The sequence below is a fragment of the Condylostylus longicornis genome, unplaced genomic scaffold, assembly GCF_029603195.1.
Source record: "Condylostylus longicornis isolate FDR11 unplaced genomic scaffold, ASM2960319v2 ptg000064l, whole genome shotgun sequence".
Classification (NCBI taxonomy): Eukaryota; Metazoa; Arthropoda; class Insecta; order Diptera; family Dolichopodidae; genus Condylostylus; species Condylostylus longicornis.
Window position 1 is genome coordinate 2,367,113 of NW_026578032.1, and position 25,911 is coordinate 2,393,023.

Genomic DNA, 25,911 nt, shown 5'->3' on the forward strand with positions numbered 1-25,911 from the left:
TGCGTATATTGTTAATCCAAACTTAAATATTAATTATTTTTAATTAATATCTATGTAAATTATATAAAAATTCTAATTAATTTTAAATTGCTTATATTTCAGTTATATTCAATTCATAAAGATGATATTTTTTATTATATATACCTATATATACCTTGATTTTTATGACATAAAGAAAAAAAAGAAACTAGTACTCATATTAAATTGAGTCGAAGAATCAAAAAATTTAACTCAGGGTCTAACATAAAAATAAATTATATTTTATTTTTTTCTCATTTTTATGTTCAAAGGTTATAAACTTTTTATAGCTTATCCAGCGGCTTAAAATGAATGAAAAATTAAATGTATATATATGTATATATATATATATATAAGAAGAATTTTTTTTATGTTGTAACATTTATGACCTTATATTTTATATACACATGTATTTAAATTCAAATTTAATATTCTTAAAAATGTCCTTTTTAACAGAACCAAAAAAAAAATTATAAAAATAATATTAAGGATAAGAGAGAGAGAGAGAGAGAGAGAGAGACAAAAAAATTGTATTCCTTTGAAGTTTTACTTAAATTTTTTTTTTTTAACTTTATTTACCAAGATTTTGCCATTTTCCTTTCTAACTAAATAAATTTTTTCTTTGTCATAGTTAAAAATGAAAAGTTAAAGATCTTTTTCATTGTTTTTCTGTTTTTTTCTTCTTATTCTAAAGGTCATCTTTATTTTTTCGGTTCTTTTATTTTTGTTTCTTACTTTCATTTTTAATAGTATTTTTGGATACAATGGAAAATACATTATTTTTAAGAAGAATATATCCTTATTGTTGAGGATAAAAGGAAAAAAAAAAAAAATTAAACAATAGTATATAAGAGGAATTACCCATAAAATACAGAATAAATTTTGAAAGTTGGGGAACCACCAGAATTTAATGACCTCTTTAAATTGTATTTTATATATGTAATATATTTTCTTTTGTGATTTTTTATAGTTATAAACCCACTAGCTACTTGTTGTGTATACAGGATAATATTTTTTCTATTATAAAACCCTTTCTTTTATGATTGGTTTGTTGTTGCTTTATTGTTGTTTTTTTCTTTGTATTCTATTTATTCAAATTCTTATAATTTTAACTTTAATTATTCTTTTGTTATTGTTTTCTAAATGATAAAATTTTTTCTCTCTTTTTTTTCGGCACGGTCTTTATATACAGGCAGTAGAATGAAATTCTATTTAATATTAAAGTTTAAATAATTCTGGAATTTTAAAATCATCATTATTTTTGTATTTAAATTAAAAATGGTTCTAATTTTATTCCTTAAATATTTAATAATTTTCTATTTTAAGGTAGCTATATATATTTTTCCTTTTAAAAAGAAAATTCTGTATTTTGGGTTTTTTTTTTTTCTAATTTTAATTAAAAAAAATTTTTTTTTTCTTTTTCGGAAAAAATTAATTTTTATTACCTATTGAAAATAAAAGGCCATGAACCTATCTTAATAAGATTCGGAATGATATTGGAAATTATAATGGTATTGGGGAGATGGAAGGGGTTAATATTGTTGAGCTCTAATACAACTAAAATTAAAAGATATTACCTTGTAGTATTTATTAAAGCCAAAATTCTGTTTTGATTTTGAATGTAATTTTAATCTGCGGTAATACATTACGTATCGCGGAATGTCATATCGTAAACCTGGCAACTGTACCGTCAGATTCCAGGAGGCTGAGTGCTGGAGCTCATGGTAATATTCTTGGGTCGCTTCTTGCGGGACGGGCCAATGTCGTCACGAACTGCCGTATCCCATGATTGAGTTTCGACAAGAATTTTTGTGTCGAAGTTCCCTCTCGTGGCCAGTGAAAGGGACCTTTTGAAAGGGTTTAAGCAGGCTTTATAAACAAACGGCTGCAAGTGAGATGTGACGCTATGTGAGCTGACGAGGGAGTGCGCGCGCCATAATGCCACAGTCCTTCGTGTCCCGGAAAATCATTGTATATCAAGAAATGAACGGGCGGATCAGCTGGATAAGTGTGGCTGAGCCATGAGCATTTTTGGAAATATTTTGAGATTAATTTATAACCCATAATACTTAGTTTTTTCACAATTATTGCTTCTATATAGAGCGATATAAAATATTTTTCTTTACAACAATTAGTTTTATTTGTCCCCAAATTTTTTTTTCATAAAACTCTGACCTTTATTGTAAACTTTCTTGCATAAACAAAGCCTATATTTTCGCTTTTATTTAAAAATATTATTTTCAGAACATAAAACTGGAATAACGGTAAAATGAAGACAAGAAAATTAAAATTATAACAGAAATCAATTTGACAAGTCATTGAAAATGGCAAAATTTCTTTATTCTTTTTATTTTCTGATGAAAAAACACAAATACTCTATAAAAATGGTTACCCTCTGTATAAAAAAAAAAAAAATTAAAAATTAAAAATATAACAATTTTATAAATAAAAAAAAGAAAATGGCCTTACTTTTGTTATTATTTTTTTTTCTTTCTTCCAGAAAGAAAATGTCAAACACATTTTTTATTTTCATGTACAATAAGAATTATTAATTTAGAAAGAAAAATAATAAGTTATGGTCAATAAAGTAAATCATCCATAAAGAAAAAGTAATTTTTGTTCTTGAAATAATTTTGGTTTTTTGTTATAACAATTTTGATTTTCACAAATATTATTTTTATTATACAAGTTACAATAATAATATGAAAGAAGTTTTGTGTCAGTCAGCTTTCATTCACTCAATATTAGAAAGCTTAGAAAAAATTATTTTATTCTTTTCTCTATTGTTTGCAACAAAATTACCAAACCAAATATAATTATTTAAAAGGTGAAGTTTTTTTATTTTTATTGGTTTTTTTTTGATTTGTGAGGGAAAATATAACATTTAAACTTTATTTAAGATATATTTTGACATAAGGAATTTTTTTTGAGGGAAGAAAATGGTGGCGTCATATTCTGCTTTTTCATAATGATGATTCTAACTACTTGTTTTTTTGTTTGTAAGTGTTATAAGACTTAATATGTAAAATATTGTAAAGGGAGTGCGCTTATGAATTAACCGTAATGAAATATAGAGAGTCGCCCCTTCAAGTATTAAGATCTTAAAGTACAACCACTCAGTTTACCTATTGTTTTTTACTATTTCAGTTATTCAGTGATTTCATGTTTCATAAAAAATTATTCAACGTTTTCTTGCTTTGCCGCAAATTGGTTTAATTTTTTTTTTTTTCAAAACGTTCTATTATACACAAACCTACCGAAATTCTGAAATATTAGTGGTATATACCGACTACTTATCAATGAATTATCGAGAAAATTTTTTCGTAATAAAATTCTTATAAATAATTTTTAATTTTGAAAACAGTTTGTCTATTAAGATATGCTGATAGAATGTAGAAACAATGGTAAAAAAAAACTGAGTAATAACAAGTCTTTCGGAAATTAGAATGTCATCATATTGTTTATTATTTTTTTTTATAAATGATAATAAATATTAGAATATAGAACTTTTATTTGTAATTTACTTAGTCAAAAAAAATCACAGGAATGACAGAACGTCACTTTAATTTTTTGAACATAAGAAAAGAATTTTGAAATTTTGAATAATAAAATATAAGCGTTATACAATTATTTTTTATTAAAATAAAATTTTGGATTTCAAAACATGTGTGTAGCTCTTCTAGTAGCTACAATTTTGAATAACATACTAAGCTCTAGTTCTAAATCAAGGCGATTTTATTTGCTATAGCAATTTTAATTGGCACATTTTTAATGTAAAACCTTTAATAAATTATTTCATAAAACTCAGTTTATTTTTAACCTTGTGGAAAATATTAATGAAACAGTCAAGTCAAATATATTATTTTTAAAATTATCTAATTTGTGACAGAAAGTATATAAAAAGTTTTCCTCAATCATTTTTTATTATAATATTTTCGTGTCATACGAACAGAAAAAGAACAAAATATAATATGAAAATCCTTTACTTTTATATAAAACAATTATTTAATTAAATCCAAAAAAAAAACGAAAAACTTTTTAATGATATTTCATTAAAATAAAAATAATTTTTCCTTTAAGATTCCGTTTTTACTCCTTTCTTACTTTCTATATAAATTTTTAATTTCAAATTAAATTTTGTGTAACCGGGAATTTATTCATGATTTTATATTGAAAATAATCCACATATGCTTAAAATATAAGCCATGATTTCATTTGAATGTAATTGCAAAAAACAAAAAAACAAAAACAACCTTATACATAAACAATGAGAAAAAAAATATAAAAAAAAGAGAGAAATAAAAGCAAAAATACCTTCATATTTATTGTATATTTTTTTTGTGTTGCCCTTTTTTTTCTGAAGACATCACATTAAAATGAAAAGAGAAAAGCCAGGGACAATAATTATATACATATAACATTATGACAAAAAAAAAATGAAGAGAAAAGAAATGAGAAACTGCCTTTAGGTTTTTAACCATCACGCAACAGAGAAAAGGTAAATAGCAACGAAAACAAAAAAAAATGAGAGGAAGAAAAATATATTCGCCATATTATATTTTAATAAATAATTACATGCATAAGTAAATAAGCGAATATTTACAGGGTCCTTATCAAAAATAAAATATAGTAGGGTACTGCAGATGTATATATACCGAATTGTACTCAAACTGATCGTATTCTCTTTTGTAATTTTAAAATAAATTGAGAGTAGAGCGAAAGTAAATTGCGATTTGCGAGTGAGTTAATTTTCCTCTTAATTTTAAGTGAGAAAGCATAATTTCATTGCCCAATAGAATGAAATTTCTTTATTGTTCATGGCAGTAAAAATTAATTAAAAATAAATATTCTAAGCCATTTACTTAAGCCATTCCCCTAAAAATCAAGTTGTTCTTTGTCATATTATTTCGTAAATTGATTGAAAATTTAATGTGTATCGAGTCATAAAATTGAAAGCAAATTAAATTTATAAAATGTCCTAATTTTATGAGTAATGAATGAAATATAATGGGTTAATTAATAAGTACTAATGAAGACATGAGTAGCATTAAGATTAAACCGGTTTCTATTACTTCATGTAATGGCTTTATCAATGGCTACTCTTCACTAAGTTACTTTTCTATCTAAAAAATATTTTTGTACCACCAGAATATCATTTTGCATGCTAGTTATCCCTCAATATGGACAATACTACTACAATGCCATTTAATTCTTTTCAATGCCAATTTTCAACACAATTCAATGGTTATGAACCACTCAACTACTATATTGCAAAATATAACATTTTCGATAATCACAAAATCTTTTGTATTTCCAACTCAAATTCCCAGTTGAGGTTATTTTAAGAAGTTCATCATTTTATAAATTGTGATATTTATCATAAAAATTTTAATAATTTAACACAAATTGGTTTGTACATTTATATAACATCTAATAATTTTTAATTATTCTAGTATAAATGCAACTATCACTGCTCAGTTGCTCATAAACATAAGCTTAGAATAACTCCCATTAAAACCATAAAATTTTATTTTATATTTTTTTTTTTGTTTAATATTTTTGTCTTTGAAATACTCCTGTAAAAAGTGTACAACAATTTTAAGGTACTATATACAAGTTAAAAAAGAAGAATATAAAAAATATAAGAGAACAATCAGGAGCAAACATTTACTTCAATACTTCTACATATATACAAATTTATAATGCTTATACTGCCCTTATAAGAGTAAACTTTGTTATTTTTATGTAGAATGAATATTTGTTACCGCTTTTTGTAACGCTTCAATTGGTGTTAAATGATGTGAAATCATTTGTAAGAAAAGTGTTAGGTACCATATTCTGTTATACGAATATAAAATATTTGTATATAAGTGTATAAAAATTTTCACGTTATAACAATATTATAATATAATATACATTATTTGTATTGTTATACCATTTATATTGTTATACATTTTTATAATATTTTATATAAAAAAAAAACATATTTACGAGTATATGTGTATATAAGTATAATGCATGCTTACAAGGTTATTATTATTATAGTGTATAATATGTGTTGAATGCTATGTACAGGAAAACTTAAAATACCATAGTATCCTTATTGGCTGTACGGAACTATCAGAGTATGCATGCATTTTATAAATTTAAAAAAAAAAATTCAAATGAATATTAATGTTCTTTTTTTTAAATTTACTACTTGCAATCATTGCGGAAGGCTATCTACTTCAATTATTTTAAAAATTCATTTAATACATCGCGTATATTGTGTATGATTATTCGAATGCAAGAAAAAAATCTTTGTTATTTTTGCAGGATTTAAAAAAATTTAATTTCTTTTTTAAGATTATTTTTATTTCAAAGCCAATGGTAATAAGTAAAATTTTAAATACCTATTTCTTCTATTTTATTATTTCTATCCCAAGTGGTAATTATTACAATTTTTTTGTACTAATTAGATATGAGGAATATTTCGAGAAAATATTCTATAAAAAAATTTTTCTTCCTGCTTCATAGGCCATATGGCTTCCAAATACCCTCGAACTACCGTACTCTATTATTTGGTAATAACTTTTTTTGTGCCCAGGTCTTACCACTAACCAATATTTCTTTCTCTACTGTTTGTCGCCAAGTTGTTCAAGGTCTTCCCACTTTTCGTTTTTCTTGTGGATTTCACTCGAGTGCCTGCCTGGAAATTGCATCTGATGATTTCTCAAAGGTTCCCACTGGTTATCGTTCCTAATTTTTCTAGACTAAAATATCTTGTATATGCTTCTTAGACACCTATCGATGAATACTTGGTCTTTGTTAAACTTTTACAGGTTTAAATGCCAGATTTCACTTCCATTTAGCAATATACTCACTTGATGCAGGAGTTGAATATTTTAAATTTTGTGCTTCTGGCCAAGTATGGTGGCCTGCACGTTTTCCAAATTTTTCCAAACGCCGCAATCTTCCCAATATAATTCTGTTGCTTATATCCTCCTTAGCTTCGTTACATCTTCGAATTGGGTTTCGTTAACCATAAATTGTTCATTATTTTTTCTGCTTATTTTAAGTGACTTTGGATTTTGTATATTAATTTGTAGACTAGATGAATTGGCTTTTTCATTTAGATGAATCATATATCCTAGTTATTAAGAAAATTCAGGGGATTTGGAAATATTAGATCAGTTTAATTTACTGTCGTTAACTTTGATTATTCAAGAAATTACTTTTTTAAATAAAACCAGAAAATGAAATTTTTTTATAATTAAAGATTTGAAACTCGCACATGCAACGTCTCTACAATAAAAGGGTTTGAAAGAGTTTCCAATTCATTTTATTTTGTTATACAACTTTTTTTTTTATAACAACCTTTTTATAAATCATTATAATAAATTACATAACAAAATAATTTTGATGTATTTGCATTTCTCATAATCATATAACATAAAAATTTTCTCGCTCATACATACATATTATATAAATACAAGTATATACATTTTCATTTTATTCTTGAATCCTGGGGTATCATACGAGTATTATAGGCATATTTTTCAATGTTTAAATTATTATTGTTGTTATTATACAAAAGAATATTATAAATGTTGTTCAGAGTGTGTTTCCTCCTTTTTTTTTTTATTTATTATAATTTTTTAACCTTGAATTTTTATATATTTACATAAAAAAGAATAAAAATTATTTTCCAGATCAAATATTAGAAGAATGAAAATGTGCCAGTAAAGTGAAATATCCTTTTAAAATTTTTAATTTAATTACATACATTCAATTCAATTTTATATTTGAATTTTAAGCAATTTGAAGTAACAAGTATAATATATATGTATTTAAATATATACATACACATATTATGTATACATATTTATGTTTATTTTTTGAGGCAATTTGCCATAGCCACTTAAAAGAATATGTAGCTGTTACGAGAAATATTTGTGTTTTTTTTTTTTTTCATTTTTTTGCCGGAAAATGTTAATTAACTTTGGAAACCATTAGAAAAAATTAAAAGAGAGAGAGAGAGCTAATATATTTTTTATTTTATTTATTTGTTGGAAAACAGAAAATCAAGGTAATTAATTGTGTTAATTGTTAAATTGTTGGACAATAGTATGGTTTAAAAAAAAAATATAAAAAATATATAATGAGAAAATATTGCATACTTTTTGGCGAAGTGATTATCTTTTATTTGAATATTTGAATTCAAACAATTTAATTTTAGCTATTTAATAGAAAAAAGGTTATGTGAAGCAAAGGACTTAAATTTATTCAAAAATATATTCAAAACTCCTTCTTTTTTGAACCAGACATCATTTAACACTTAAATTTATTTAAAATTTTTAAGTGACCAATTTATTTTATATTTAACACATAATATGACATAAGGCGAATTTTTAAAAATACTTTTATGCTGTTATGAAAAGTCAAAAGCTTATATAATTATTAGAAATTTTTTCTTTAACATTCGGATGAATCAAAGAAGAAAGTATTTTAAAAAAAATATTGCTATCTATATGGAAAATTTTGATTTGTTGTAAAAAAATTTTAAATTAATAGCTAGATATTTGAATTTTAATTGAATTGAATGCAGTTACCCTCCCCCCTCCCTCCCTCTTCAACCACCAACCGGGAGCATTCACGCTATTTAGTCCTGTTATGGTGTTATTATTTTCTAACTGAAATCAATTTATTTACTAATAATTTAACAGGTCTCCATTATACAATATGTTGTGGAGTAAGAAATTATAATTCCTCAAATCGAATACCTTCTGAACTCCGAATATTTTACAATAATATTGCTCATCTGAAATATTATATGTATAACACATACTTTCTCTTTTAATTATAATTTAAAATTTAATTCTCTCTAGGAAATCAAAAAATAATTTAAAAAAAACTTAAAATCATTTTTAAGTGGAATAAAAAGTTTTGTTAAAATTAAATAGAAAAACAAATAGAATTTTAATAAAAAAAAAATATTATGGAAATTTTATGTAAAAAAAAAAAATTTAAATATTTTTTATTTAAATTTATACAGCCTTTATTTTGTTTACCTATAAAATTTTTTGTATACATATAAACAGGTAAATATATTATATTAAGCAGGTAACTGTTATACATAGATATTTTAAGGCCTTTTAAAATTTTAGAAAGTAAAAAGACAACAATATATTATTATTTACTATATGGTATATAAAGAAAAATAAAATAAACAATAGTTTACTCAAAGGAAAATTTTCTCAAAAACAAAGCTAAACAACAAAATAAATTTTAACAAAAGGACAAAAATTTTTATAATATAAAATGCAAATTAAGTTTTGTTGAAGGTTAAATGCCCAGGAAAATATTTTATATCCTATTTTTAAAAATATATTGTATTTTGTGTGTGTGTGTGTGCATGTGTGTATTATTATTCAAATATAATATTATATATTAAATAATAACTATAATACCTGCACTTGTATATAACAATATTCAAAGGGAAATGAAAAATAAATAAAAAAAAAACCTAGGCATCATACTACGTGAATGTATGTATGTATGAATGAATTGTCTTTGAAAGTATATAAATTATGTCGAAAGGGAAAATATATTTTATCTTAAATGTTTTTGATTTTATTTTTAATAAAATTATACGAGTATTGTATATATTATGTATATACATAGATAAATAAAATAAAATATATTTAATTTGAATTAATTTACCTAAATTTTTATAATAGTTTTTCTTTTTTTTTTCATTCTCACATTCACATTAACATTTAAGTATAAAAATAAAAGTATTGTTAGTTACTAACAAAACGTAATCACAATCAAATACAAAAAGGTAAAATTATAACATATATATATATATATACATATATTAATCAGGTATACACATAATATGTATAAATTGTTTTGCAACATTGTGTGCTTAATAATATTTATTACTAATAATATATTTACTATTTAATTCAACTATTTACATTCGTACACACACAAAAATGATAATATAAGATTATATATATCGATAATATATGTATATATATATATATATATGTTATGTTGTATATAATATAATTAAATGAAATTAAATGGAGCGGAATATGAAATCATTTTTATATTCATTCTAGTGTTAGAAATGCACAATACGTTAATAAATTTTATAAACTTATATGATATTAATATGTTATGTTTGTATGATTGAATGTATGTATGTATTTTAAAAATAAGCATTTCAGTTATAGTAGAGTGTTAAATTTTATTAATCAGTAAATATAGTGAAAAAAAAATAAAAAAATCTTTGAATTAATCAGTGGATTATTTTCTTTAATCATGTATTTGAAAATCATAGAGTGTATGGCGTATATTAAGAAACATCTTTAAGAGAAAGTACGCGACTACATAGCAAATATTGAGGAAAATTTGTATTATTAACAAGAAAGACAGGAAAATTATTTATCATGGGGCAAAAATACCTAAATAGCAGGGGATTTCTATAAAATAATTACCGAAAATTCGAATACTGCATAATGCAATCCAAAATAAATGACAAGAAAACCAGCATCTTTTCCATATTAATGCAATCATTTGATTATTTTTATGTTCCAAGATACAAAAAGATGAGTTTTAAATTTTTGAACCGAGACTTATTTTCTAACTATATACTTTATTGAAATTTTCATGAGAAAATTATTTGGTTCAATAATAATAGAGAATTTCTTGAGGGAACAAGCTAGAAAATTAATTATTCTTAACTATTGAAAACTTATGGCGGCATTATTCAACATTTAATTAAATTTTTATATAATATATTGTGCACAATAAAAAGTTGAAGGAAATGATACGATTAATTTGGAATTCAGATTTTTTTCAGATGGGTTCTTTTATTCTGAAAGTAAAACCGATAATAAATGAATTTGAAAAACTATATAGTGATTAAGTCTTAAAACTATGAGAAACTCAACTACATTTCTTAATAGAATTAGGTAGTAATTACTTAATGGAAGCTTTAGGTGAATACAATTCATTAGGTTAAATCTGGGTCTGATGAAAATCTGATAAACATAGTCGAAGTCTTCATTCTATATGATTATGTTAGCTTAGAATGGAGATTTAATCGAATCAAAGTATAACTAGTACCTTAGAATAGTCGGATACCTTAAAAACATTTTCTTTAAAGATAATATTAATGAATTTTTCCAACTATAACATTTTAAGAATTTCCATAATTTATTAAAGAGAAGAGAAAAATATTCTAGAATAAATTTTATTTTTTTTCTCTTCTCTCTCTCTCTCTCTCTCTCTATCTCAATATGATTTCATTTTTCTCTTTTTGTTTTCAAATTATTATTATTATTAAACACAATGAGTAAAACAATATAACAAACTATTATTATAAAACTATATAGTGTGTGTGTGTGTGTGCAGTGTATTTTACCATTATTAGAACAAAAGATAATTTTTTTGTTTTTGTATTATATAACTCTATGGAATATAGTATAAGACCGCTGAATAGATGATCATCGTATAATACATATTACACATATATAAAATATTAAGGGGGATGGATTAAATGGGAAGTGAAGAAGATTTATCGCAATGCGTGAAAAAGATTAAGATAAACGAATAGAATATAGAATAACGCGCACAAAGAAAATTTGTTTGTATGAATGTATGTACAGAAAAAAAAATAAAAGGAGTTAAAAAATATTTTTTTCGCAAAATAATGAGCGTTTAACTTTTTTTTTTTGTATGCTAGAACGTATAACGTACCTTAAGTACCAAAGTTGGTTTGTTTGTTAATTTATATTTTGACAGTGTTATTATGTATGAAATGTTATAAAATATATTGTTATTTATGTATGTATGTATAAAATATTTCTCTATATTAACTGTAAGTAAAATAATGGAAATTTTTGATGATGATGTTGAAAGATAACATTAAAATATAGAAAATAGAAAAAAAATATGTACCGGAATGCACGTAAATTTTAAAGCGATGAAATATTTTTAACTCGTATATATTTTCCCTATATTTTCTACATATATCACTTTATTTATGTTTGTAAAATTCCTACCTATATTTTTGCTATTCACATTCATATATCTACATAAATAACACGGAATAATGTTATTTACCTGCATGGTTGAGTTGATTTTAGGCGGGTTGCTCTTATTTTTGAATATTTCTCTTTTTTTTTGTTTGTTGTGCTTTTTTTTTTAAGGACATCTTGTTTTTCTTTTCTTCTATTATGGTTTATTTTATTTCTCTCGCAAACTGTCATTAACAAGAATGGCAAAGAATAGCTGAGATTTAAATATTATAGCAGTTTTGTTGAATGAGCAAAATGGGCGGCAAACAAAATAACAAAAGCAAAATGAAAATGAAAACGAAAATGGAAAAAGTAGCGAAAAAATTTCGTTGATGAAAATTTATGTATTATCCTTTGTGTGTATTTTGTATATATATATTACGTTTATGTGTATCTATGTGGAAATGTGAAAATTTTTAGAATTTGCATTAACAATATATCATCAGCTTAAGATAAAATAAAGAATGAAAGAAGAGTTCTAGGTAATATGAAATTTTTTTTTCTGTTGTTGTTTGTTTATGATGCGGAACAATATTTTAGTAATTCGGTAATAATTTTCTAAGTCATCTACGGGCGGGCGATTCATACTTATTTTTAAATTTTTTTTTTGTTGTGTATGAAAATATTTGCGTATGTATGAAATTAATTCGTTCATGACATAAAAAATTAAAATAAATTTTTAACTTTACTCAAATTGAAAAGGACATTAGAGTATTTTTAATTAATTTTTCAAATTTTACAGAAATAAATCTAACAATTGAGTTACGAATGAATTTATATAAGAAGGAATTCTCTGAAACGTTATTATTTTGTGACAGAAAAGATTTGAGTACATGATTCTCGCAATTTATAGCAATTTGAAGAAGGTATTTTAAGTAGAATTTCGATTCTGCGGAAAATTTACTTTTGATTTTAGCCAAATTTATATTAGAAAAATATATGGAAAGACCTAAGCAAAGAGATCTTTTAATATTATGACGTTAAGGATAATATTTTTGCAAAATAGGATATTATACGAAAATTGAATATGTGAAGGCAACAATATTGTATGAATAATATTTTATAAAATCGAGATTCAGAAACGAAGGAGTAGAACGGTTTTGTGGAATATTTTTGAATTGATTAAATTTTGGTTATTGATTTGATTTGCAATTTTTTTTTTAAATACCTTGTGGGTAAGTTTTAAATTGTTCCTATTTTATTTTATGGAATAAATTTGAATAAATATTTGGTAATCCTTATCAAATAGCGGTTTGCTATTGAAAAGAATGCAGTATATAATATTAAATTTCATTTTGGATAAAATTCCATTTGTATCACAATTTTAAATGAGTTTTCAATTAAAAGTGGCGACCCTTGAACTTAATATTTGAACAAGTAATTTTAAATGCCTTTATTTCTACTTTCCTAAAAATTAATTTTAAATTAATTTTCCATTTTATAAAGATGATTTGGATATTCTATTTTTGCAAAGCCTACTACGATTAACTAAATCTTTGGAAATTAAAGAGACCATTTACCAAAACCTCATGTCATCAGAAAATTATGAATTTATTAAGAATTTGTTATAGCTTTTCTTCCAAATCTTTTTAATAAAGCAATATTGGTTTTTTTTTTTAATAAAAAATATTTTTCTAATTTAAAATTCAAATTCAAAATTTTTCTACAATTTCTGAATAATAAAAATTTAACTAATTATTTTAATATTCTCTTATATAATTTTAACAGTATGTGATTTTCATAGAATTTTCTTGAATACACAAATGGTGTAAATAAGAATAACAATGTTATTCTCGGGAATTATTTGTTATACGAGTATATATAGATTTTATGGTCAATAATAAATTTACATAAGAATGGCAATTGTTATAGTGATCCTTATACATTATGTATTGATAAAAAATTGCTTTGTTTGGAAGGATGACAGAGAAAAAAATATTCTTTTTTTTTAAATTTATTTTTTTTTGTTCCATGGTCATTTGTTGATTGTTAAAGATGATCTGTTACATTATTTCAACTGTAGTTCAAGGAAAGAAGGAAAATTTTTCTTAAAATCAAATTTTTTTTGTGAAAATTTTAAATTATGTGTTTGAAAATTTTTATATTGAAAATTTATATTAAAGGAATTAAAGAAAATTAAGGATTAATTACACAATAAAAGACATTTATTTATGAGATGAAAATAAAGGATATTAAAAATGGGTTAAAAATTTTTTAATGGTGAATGGAAAATTTAAGTTGCAAAAGTTATAAAAATTATTTTGGGTAAATAATGAGAAAATTTTTATGAATATTGCAAGGAATCAATGATTTTTATATATAATTTTATTTTTTAATAAAATCCTAATAATTTTTGGTGTCTGTATAAGAGATGTTGCGGAAATTCTATATCACAATCATAATTTTAATGTACAGAAATTAAATAAGAACTGAATGCCAAATTGGAGAGCCTGAATTCGAGCAAAAGGAAAATTCAGGGGCCGTTAACTAAGTACAACCTACCCAGTGCTGCTCCAACTTGATTTTATTTGAAAATTTAATTTTTTTTTTTCAGAATTTTTATAATAATAAAATCTTTATTTAACAAAGTATTTTTAAATCAGAAATAAATTACAAAAAAGAATTTGAGAACAATTTTATTTTTTAAATTTCATGAATTTCTAAGTTTTTTTTTTGTGAATTTTTTTTTTATTTTATTTAAAATTTATTTGAATTGGAAATTTAAAAAGCAAATGGAATGCTTTTGTTTATCTGAAAATTTTTTATTTTTTTTGTTAAATTTTTTAATAAAATATTTTTATTTTTTTTTTTTTTTTAGAAAAATTTGGTTGCAATTTAAACCAGTATTATAGAAAAAGGATTGAAATTTTCAAATTGTTTTACGAACAAAAGTATCCTTTTTTGTTAATGATTGTATTGAAAATATTGTCAACACAAAAACAGATTTAACAAAATGTTAAATGGAAAATATTTGACAAAGCCTTAATATAATAAATTATATTAAGAGTATTTTAACGTTTTCGAATGGGTCATTAAAATAAAAGTGCATAGAATTAGTGAAAACAACGTTTAAAGCATTTTTTTTTGAAGTGGTCATTAAAAATATTTGAGTTTTTTTTTGTTTTTGAAAATATTTTTTGAGAACAAATTTAATTATTTACACAAAACTGTACGAATTTTGTCAAAAGTGATCTTTGGTGTTAATGTCAATATTATTATTTGATTTAAAAAATTAATTCCCGTAGTTTACAAGCAGTATACATACACTCTTTTATAGATTCACTAGCAGAATTAACTCAGAATTCTTTAAAAAGGCTGTAAATGAGGCCATCCAAAAGATCAATAGTAATCCGAAGATCAATTAGTAAAATATATGAGGCAGCTATTAATAAACGATTATTATCTTTGTTGAATCAACTATTGGCTAATTATTAAAATCAATATGATTTTATAGAAGGAAATTGTCCTGATTCTTAAGTTGCGGCATCGCTGGATTATGCTTATAATGCCTCATATGGTTAATTATATCCCGCCTTCTAGACTTTCTTGAAAATTTGACAATAAAAAATTTGAAGAGGCACAACAAACAATTTATTTAGAAGTATTTGTCGAACATGATGCACAGTGTGTGAATCAATAGCATCTAAAATGCTGAATTGCACAGGTGTGCAATGTCTACTAGGACCACTTTTTTAGGCCGTAGCAGGTGGTAACGGCCACATATTATTTAAAATTTGTTACAACATATGCAATTGAAATCATTGTACTAAATTTCATGGTAATCAAATAAGTATTGTCATTATATCATAATAAAATAATCCTAAAAATGTTAAATAATTTCAACCCGCGAATTAGGGCCCATTCATTAGGGAGTTATACATAATAATGTTGTGTCATACCAATGGTTTGTAATTGTAATGGGTTATGTTGGTTTGTAATTGTAATAAAAATCTAACTCTGTACTAAATTGTTAAAATTACTTTCATTCATATACAAATGTATTTTAAAGATTGCATATATTTAGGATGAACAATGTATGCAATCTTTTAAATAAAATAGCAAAAAAATAATTGAAAGGGGCGTTAATTTTAATAAGGATTTTACAGAGTTGACACTGTCAACTATATCATCTTCTCGTTTCAATTTATTTTGAATCTTTATAAGAATTTAGAGAGAGTGTTAATGTATTGTTTATTTTCATCATAATTAGCCGGATTGTCGGTTTTACTTAATGTGATTCTAAAAAAGCAGGAATAGAACATCAGTATGCAATATAATTTATCTATTCGAATTACCCTATTTTTGTGACATTACAATGAACTGTAACATTTTGCGAAAATTTTTTCAAATATTTATTTATGTAATAATATGGTAATATTGATCAATTGGATGTATCGGAACTTTCAAAATATTTTATTTTGTTATTTGAATTTAATTCAAGATATTTAATAATTAAAATTATGTTATTTAGCTGAAGCACGCCACATTCTATTTTAATCATCTATTAATAGGAATTTTATTATCTAATTTTACAATTTCCAATTTTAATTCAAAATTAATACTACAATTAATATTATTTATGGAAATTTCCAAAAAGAAACTTTTTTCTAATTTAATTTTAATAAAAAATGGAATTTTATTTTTTCTTTTCCATTGAATTATTGTGAATAAATTATGCTTGTATACAAAATCAATTCCAAATAATATTGTTATTAAATAAGTATAATTATTGTGAATTTAAGAAAATAATTGCAAAAAAAAAAATAAGTGATAAACTCTTATGTATTAAACAGCTAAGAGTAAAGCAAATTCAAACATATTATTGCATTTATTACAATTTATGTAAAATAGGCTTATTATGTAATACACACGTGGATTGCGAATTTTATTCTTTTTATTTCTGATTATTTTTAAGAAATAATTTTTGATTTTTTTATTAAAAACCATGATTTTATTATCACATTTTTTTTCTTAAATATCAATTTAATTTCTAAATACGCACGAATATTAATATTGTTTGTGTGTATACACTTGTTTTACCTATACACACATTAATATTTTTGTTATCATGTTTTTATACAGAAATTACGTAAAATTGCGTGTGTGTATAGCTGTTTTTTTCCCGTCTTTTTTCTTCTTTTATAGAAGAAGGAATTATTTCATCCATAAACATAATCTCTTGTCATCAATTTAAGGAAAGAGTATCTCATTTTTTTCGTGTTCTTCTTATTGGAAAAATGAATATATACTCTATATTTAGTTGTACGAGTATATGAATATGAACAGGGAAAAAAATATGCAGGATGGAAGTGATATAATGTTCCAAGGAAGGGTTTTAAATATTGAGGTAGGTGAAACATCACAGGAAAATTCTCAAACAAATTTTTCTTTAGATTGTCTTTTATTTCCCATATAAAAATTTAAATTCATCTATCGGATTAACAGTGTGCAATTAAACTCTCAATTGCTTTCTTTTGTAAGCTAGAATAGCTGTGAATTATTTCTGACAGTTTTATATTCTTTCACTATTTTTAAGATGTTATACCCACTTAAATGGAACGCGACAATTATATTTGATGATCTGTACTTTTGTTTAGTTATTATATAGAATGTTTAATTCTAATATGCACAGAATACAGGTCTTCGTTAATAAATATCTTAAAATTATATGGAAATTATTTTACCCACGAAAAAATACTTACCCACAGCTCCTCGGTAATGACGAAACAGGATTTAATAGAAATTCAAATAAAAAGAAGAAAATGGAAATGGAAATGTAATAAGGCATCAATAGTGACATGAATAACACGTCAAAACCCTCGAATGGAACACCTAAGGACGAAGAAATCTGAGGAGACCAAAAGAGGCATGCAAAAGAAATGTGCAGAAAGAATTAGAACTAATCAATAAAACATGGGCACAAATAAAGAGACTGACACAAAACAAAGAAAGTTGGTGAGCCTATTTTTGAAGCCCTATGGTCCTCAGGAGAATAATAACGAATTAGCACATTGCTTTCATTTCACTCTTCCATATAAAATTCACATCATATTAAGGAAGAAAAAAAAATTTTTTTTTTTCTTTAAATAATTGGATTTAAATGTATCCTTGTATTTTCACGTTATAGAAAGGAAAAAAAGTATATGGTAAGTAAAAAAGTAAAAAGTACCAAGTAAATCCAAATAAAGCTAATAAACGATTTCTTTTCCAAACTTTTTTCTTCCTTATAGAATTCCAAACAAAAAACAAGTACAAAAAAAAAAAAAAATAAATATAAAAAGGAAAGATTTTCTTTTCTTTGGTTTTCTCACTTCAATTTAGAATAAAAAAATAAAATATAAATAAGCAGAAAACTTCAATATTCAATATAGGGGTTTGAGTGAATTGAGCTGAAGCAGCAAATCTTACCTTATTTTGTTTTTTTTTTTTACATTAGACGCACAATTTTTTTTTTGCCCCCTAAACAATTTTAATAACGCAGAAAAAGTATAAAGAAAACAAAAAAATTATTAATAAAATTATAAAACAAGAGGAAATTTTCAATCCTATATTTTTTTTCCCTTTATATATTTTAATAAATTTTATTATATTTTTAAGGATATTTTAAGGATACACGTATGTTGGAAATGATTCAAAACATAGTAAAGTTGATTTATACATTGGGGAGGGGGAAGGAGTAGAGGCACTCCTATTCAGATATTATGTCTTAAGTCGTATCGTAAAGGATTTGTCAAACATATGGAGGTGAAATTGTTCCAATTAGTATAGAAAAAATTTAAATAATTTATGGATTATTTAACTAGATCTAGATTTACTTAATTTTAGAATTTGCAAGTGAAATTGTCATACACCCTTATTCTGTTTCATAAATGAACAAAGACCCTATTGTATTCACCACTTTGCAATTTGAATACAAAAATGTAAAAAATAATTAAGTAAGTAAGCTGCCGCTGATTAATATTACATAACACCATAACAGAAAACTTCATTTTTAAAAATCAACTATTCACTATACACTAAAACATTCTAAACTTGCTATACTTTAGGGAAGCATTTTGGAGTATGTGTGTCAAGTTTGGACGTCTTATCGTTTCATTGATATTTTTAAGATCGAAACAGTTCAGAGGAGATTTTTTCATTTCGCATTGCTTTGTAAGATAATTGCTGACGGGGTTTTTATTCTCCAATTTGTTCCAAAGAACCTTGTATCACAGTTTTTGAACTTGTTGTTGAAACAGTTCTTTAACATAGTTCTTCACTTGTTTTTGAAGCGGGCATGTTTTAGAGAGAATTCGAATAATTTGAACGTATTTGGGTAGAAATGGGGCATTGACTAGGACGTATTATGGTAGAAATAGGCCGTTGACTAGGACATTGCGTACAATTGATTAGGATTTTATTGTTGATGCTGGTAATTGTGTTCTGAGGTCTGCACGTTTAAGGCATTTAAATTATGTTTAATTATGGCTTATATTACAGCGATATTGTGATTCAACTCATTATTTCTTTTTCCGTAAAATTTAGTCCAAAAATGTCTCTCATACTAATAAACTCTACCTTCACTACCTCTCCACTACCCACAATAATCATTGTTTTCATACTCTTTCATGTAATTTTAACTTGCATGACAATTGATGCTGGGACTAAACAATTCATCTGATATAATACTAATATTAATACTGTTATACGACAAATTTACATTCAAGCTACATTTAATTCTATTTATAATAAAGCACAAGTTATTAATATTTTTCTATTGAAAATTTTTTCAATAAAATTTGAAAAATTGAAATTTGATATTCGAAAAAAAAAACAATTTTAATTTTATTATATAAAATATTTTTCACCATTGTGTACTCCTTTCATATTATTCCTCCAACTTAAAATGACTTTCTTTTCTGCTGATCTTTGATTAACAGTAATAAGAAATTATATTAGAAAGGCAAAATAAAAAAAAATATAACAGTAATTTTCAATAAAACGCACACTGTGCGCGATATTTTCGGAACTTAATAGCTTTCATTCTCTACTAAACAAGTTTGTCAGTTGTTGTATAGTTTTTCAATTTTTTTTTATATTTTTCTTTTATATATGGTGTGTGTATTATGTATATAATTTCCATTTGCAAAAGAATTATTATTTTTCATTTCGACTCAATAAAATGTTAGCAATAAAGGAATTAGAGAATGAATTCAGACAAGGAGGCAGTATAAGAGGCGGTTATTGAAAAGAAAATAAATTATTTCTAACACATAAAAACCTATTATATTTTTTCTCTCTTTTCAACATTTTCTCTAAAATTTATAAAATTAGAAAGAGAAAATAAAGTTGGGTCAAACCAATGGTTTGTATTGTAGCACTTTTCCGTTCAACAAGTGAAAATACTGCTTTTAAAAACAGTCTATGTATATTCACCACACTATTAAAATTATTTACATTTATTCAAGCTTGCGGTTTCAGAAATATAAGGTGTCAAAAATGCAAATTTTACAAATTTCATAACTTGAGAGGGGGTGGAGATGGAAAAAAATTTTCTTCTAAAGAAATAAACTACTTGTTAATGTCTAAAAGCCCCTAATTTCAAGCTTCTACAGGCTGGGGTCTAGAAGAAAAACGACATCAAAAATTTGGAAAAAAAGGACTGTAGATAACGGTAAATTTGAACGGCCATTTTGTTTTTCTAAAGTTTAACTATAGTATACTGCGGTAGGGGAAGCAAGCCACTGCCTTTTTGCGTTTGCAAAATTTCAAAAATGCTTATGGTTTCATTGCAACAAATATTTAAAATAGGCCATTTTTAGTGCTTTGGGGGGGTATAACTTCTGGAGGGGCGGAGATAGGTAAAAATTTTGTTCTACAAAAATAAGTTTCTAGTAAAGATCTATGTACATATTAAATTTCAGCTTTCTATCTTTAAGAATGTAGAAGTTTTGCAAACAGACACACGGACAGACGAACGAACGGACGGACGGACAGAGTGAAACTAATAAGCACTTTTTTTCAAAAAATTTTTGGAAAAGTGCTAAAAAAAAAGAAATTTGTTATTTTTTTTTTTTCTTCACTTTTAACAATTTATGCGACAGTGAAAAAATAAATGGACAATTTTTAGTAAATCAAAAATATAAAAAAAAAAACGAGAAAAACAGAAAGGGAAATAAAATTCATGCAAGGATATTTAAAAAAAAAACAACAAAATATGTACAAGTAAAATTCAAGGTTCTTTAGATTAAAAAAAATATATTAAATATTTGGTGAGGGGGGGGGGGGGAACAGAAATAACCAAAAAAAAGAAGGAAACGAATTGATTTATAGGGGTTACCAGTAGGGTTTCCAAGGCCAAATCTTACTTTATTTTAATTCATGTGATTATTTTTGTTTATTTGTTTCTGTTTTTGTGTTGTCAAGTTAAGTGATAGAATTTTGTATACTCTAAACCAAAAATTTTCACTTTGTGTTTTTAAGAAATTTGGTGGGACAATTTTTTCTCAAAAAAAGTAAAACAAAATTCTATTTTATTGCTATTACTTTAAGGTTTTAATAAAATATTTTTGGGTGTAAATAATATTTTTTTTTAAACAATTAGAACGTGATCTAAAATTTTGTATGTATCCCGCCGATTTAAATAGAATTTTTATGAAAAAATCTTTACTAATTTATTGTTATATTTAGAATTAAAATTATTATTTTTAATATTAAAAATAAGTGAGAGCATAGTGTATTGTTCATAAATAAACAATACAATGCCGAGCAAATCAAAAATGTCCTTAAAATTTAAATTATATTAAATTTGATCCAAAAAATATTTAGAGTATATTATAATACAAATATTATAGAAAACCAAAAAAAAATTTTGGGGGATTATATTCTTCTACGAAAATAAATATTATGTTGCTGATTTCGGAGAAAAAAATATATAGATAAGCATATTAAAAATGTTTCAAGTGAAAAAAAAAAAATATATTTTGAAATTTAAACCAATAAAGAAAGTATAGGGGATATAAAAAATATACCACATTTTATGACACTTAAGATTTTTAAGGTAAGTATTAATTTTAAGGTTCATTTGATCCTTGAAATTCTTTTAAAGGAATCTTATTTAACTTAAATGTTGTTGTTTTATAAAATTTTAAATGAAATTCGTACTTGCTTCAAATTTCAAAAGGTAGTGATTTTTGGACTTAAATTCAATTTCAGATTGAAATACAATAAAAAAACTAATGGCTAATATTCTGCTTTTACAGCTGATAAGGAAGACAAGCAAAAACGATATTGTTTTACACATATAAATTCTTTACTTTGTCTGTAATTTTCAGGGATTTCTAAAAATCATACAAAATCGACTAATTTACAAAAAATTTATATTCGAAATTTTCTAGCTCACATCTTACCAAAATTAAGTACCGTTTCTAGACATTGAAAACTAAGATTGTCTTATAAAACCAATTTTTAATATCGTATTCAAAATGTTAGTGTTCAGCAATCATGTAGCTCGCCCCCCCCCCCCCCCCCCCCCCGATCTATTATTGACTTCATTTTATGTTTTCAAATGAAAATTTTCAATTTTATAAATGAATATTTATAATAATTTGTTAATAATAATTTGTACTTACCTATCGGTTGCTATTGCTACTAAATGTAATATTGATGCTGTACAACAAAGAACGTCACATGATGTCCAAATATCACACAATTCTGGTCCCAGGATCCATCCTTTACTGATCTATATTTTTATATATTAAAAATTAAAATTCGAAAAAAATTAAAAAAATTAAATTTTTTTTTTTTTGATACCTCATATACAGCTCCTAAAGGCATCACTAAACATGCTACAAATAAATCTGCAACTGCTAATGATGCCACTAAATAATTTGCAACATTTTGTAAATTTCTTTCTAAAATAATAGCAGCAATTACAAATACATTGCCTGTAAGAAAAAAAAAGAAAGAATGAATGAATATTATTAAGTGAATATCAAAATTGAAGAGAAAATCTTGGTGATTTGGAATAGGGTACCATTAAATCTACTCATAATTACTTTAATGTTAAGCACTTTAATTAGGCTTTGAAAAAATTTTTAAATTTTAATAACGCAATGAACTTATATTATGATTTTACAAAATGAAAATATTATTTATGTAATAATTACCTAGAAATTTTAATATCTTTAAATTTCCAAAAAAATTTCCATAACATTTAAAATTTCAAAAACTCATTCAACAGTTTACAATAAAAATTTTATTATTTTTCTTAATATTTACATCAAATTCACAGTACACCATATTTTTATAATGACGTCATATTCTTAGAATTAAAAAAAAATTCTATTTATTTTAATAAATACAATTCATGTCCCTAAAAGTATGCAATTTTTTGTTCATAAATAATTTTTTTTTGTACAATGGTTTGTTTAAGTTTTAATTGCAGATATGAGTAATATGCCAATCAATTTTAATACGAATCGATTGAAAACTTTTCTAAGATGTACAGCAAATTTACATACATGCATCTATTATATAATACTCGTACATTGTGTATAACACATAAGTGTAATACACACATATTACACATATGCAGAATTACAAAAAATTTCTTTTGAATATTTGAAAAAGTTATGAAAAAAATATTTGTTGACTTGTTGTCGGAATGATTTCTTATTATTGTTATATAAAAGTTCTAGTGATTATAAAAATATTTTTAAGAAAAACAAAAAAAAAAGAAAAAAAAATTCAAATTTCTGTATTATTTATTAAAATCCCTCTAGTACTTTAAAAACTTAAAGGAAGAAAACCACTTTATATTTTCATTTTACAATAAATAAAATTTTCTTGAACGTAATTTTTGAGAAATATTTACGTTAAAGACATTTTTTAATATTCCTCTTTGGAGTAGCATTATTGGTAAATAAAAATAATTTTGATATATTGAAAATGGCTAATGACGGGACCAAAGATATTAAGGGTTTTACACTCATATATCACAATTTCTAAATTAAATATATTTTAGCAACATTTATAATAGGTTTTCTTTTGCCACGTAACGGGTTTATTAAATATTGTGGCAGGCCAGAGACTAATAATTTTACACTAGCATATTTAGACGACCATTCGTCTACCTTTTCAAAGGAATCTAAGTGCCTACATGTGAGCTTATTTTACAAGTATTCTGAAAATCTACTATTAATGTGAGATTTTTTTGACTTACGAAAAAATTTCTTATGAAAATAGTACTCCAGAAAGTGACCCTCTACTAAGAATCAAATTTTTAATTTTCCAAATACGCTAACTACAGGAGGTTTCCTACGAGTTATACACGTTTTCTAATCATCTAAATTAAATATTTTATTAAAGCTGATTTCGATAATCTTGTACATTTCTTTCGGCGAATTGATATTATAACCATTTGTTAATATTATTCAGAAAATTCAGGGTCAGGGTTGTATGCTGTCTAAATTAGACATTTTTATATAGTACATTGTATTTGATTCCAACAACTTTTGTTTCAAGTTTCAAGTATGCTGTATTATTAGAAAATTCTGATCATAAATGCGACGTCTACATTCGAATGTCTTAAACGTTATAACAACGTGATCCTTTCATTTTTGCTTTTGAATAATGTTTTTTGAAATATACAATTTTCTAATTTAGTCTTTTTCAAAATTTATGTTTTTTTTTTTGCTTAAACAAAAGAACAACAATTTTTCAATTGAAGGACTAGATTTATACTTTTACTCTGATGTCTTAAGAAACTTCATTTTAATTTTTTCTTTTTGTTTTAAAATAAAAATTTTTTATTTCTTGTTTTCCTTCAGCATGTCACAATAAACAAAGACTAAAAGTACACATTTTTATTTTAAATTGTACGTGACTATAAATTTTTCTTATGAGCTTTAACTTTTCTCATTTTCCATTTTTTTGATGTAATAATCCTTTGTATTTTACATTTTTCTACATGTTTATTTGACTAGACTGAATAGTCATTTTATTACAAAAATCTTTTATATAGAAAATTTTGTAGAAAGCATCCCAATTTTTTGTTTTGTTTGTTTTCTTTTTTTTAAGTGAAAACATTTATTATGAAAGAAGCCTCAATATGTCTATTTGTAAATGAGAAATTGTAGAAACGTAGACAAGTTTAGATGAAAAACTTTTTTTTTTAAATTTTTAAAAGAAATAATTTTTTGTTGGATAATAGCAATTACTGCATATATTGTGCTTTTGGGTGGGGTAAGCGGTAGTGAATAAAGACGAATGGGGATGATTTGAATTCTGTGTATAAAATAATCCTTAATTTTGGATTGAAATGTTAAAAATTTTAATACAAAAGTATATAAAGCGCTTTCAAAGGCAAATTTAGAATAAGTAAGGCGATACTGAGTAATTTTCTATGTCTTACTTGCTCTCTGAATGGAATCAAGCTATTTAAAAAGAGGTTCAATACTAGAGGTAGTTCAGAAGTGTTTAAACTAATACCACAGCTTATTCCATGTTCTATTAACTGTATCATTGTATTCGGAGTCGAAATTCATTGAAGCATTTTAAAAAATAAACGAAAATTTTTTAACTGCTGTAGTAATTTTAATAATGCCAACAACTAAAATGTGTACAAAAAAAAATATTGAAAATATTTTTAATAAAATTGTGGAAAAAAAATTTTTTTTTGTAAGGTCATTATTAATTTTCAAATAAATTATCTATAGACGAAATTATTGAAATTATTAAAATTATTTTGATTGCTGAAGCACAAAAATTTGTTTGATATTGAAAATGAATATTGTAACAGATGTTTACACATCATGGTATAGTTTACAGAATATTTTAAATT

The 25,911-nt window shown here is 24.2% G+C and overlaps 1 protein-coding gene across 2 annotated transcripts in view; it reads right to left on the reverse strand.

The window, feature by feature from the left end:
* Nucleotides 1–25,911, reverse strand: part of LOC129612231 (5-hydroxytryptamine receptor) — a 100,754-nt gene that overhangs the window by 53,416 nt on the left and 21,427 nt on the right. For both annotated transcript variants that reach the window (XM_055525772.1, XM_055525771.1), the window contains exons 3-4: nucleotides 22,881–23,014; nucleotides 22,700–22,809 (exon numbers count right to left, since the gene is read on the reverse strand). In XM_055525772.1, coding sequence (XP_055381747.1) covers nucleotides 22,700–22,809; nucleotides 22,881–23,014 — 244 coding nt within the window. The remainder of the gene's footprint in view (nucleotides 1–22,699; nucleotides 22,810–22,880; nucleotides 23,015–25,911) is intronic.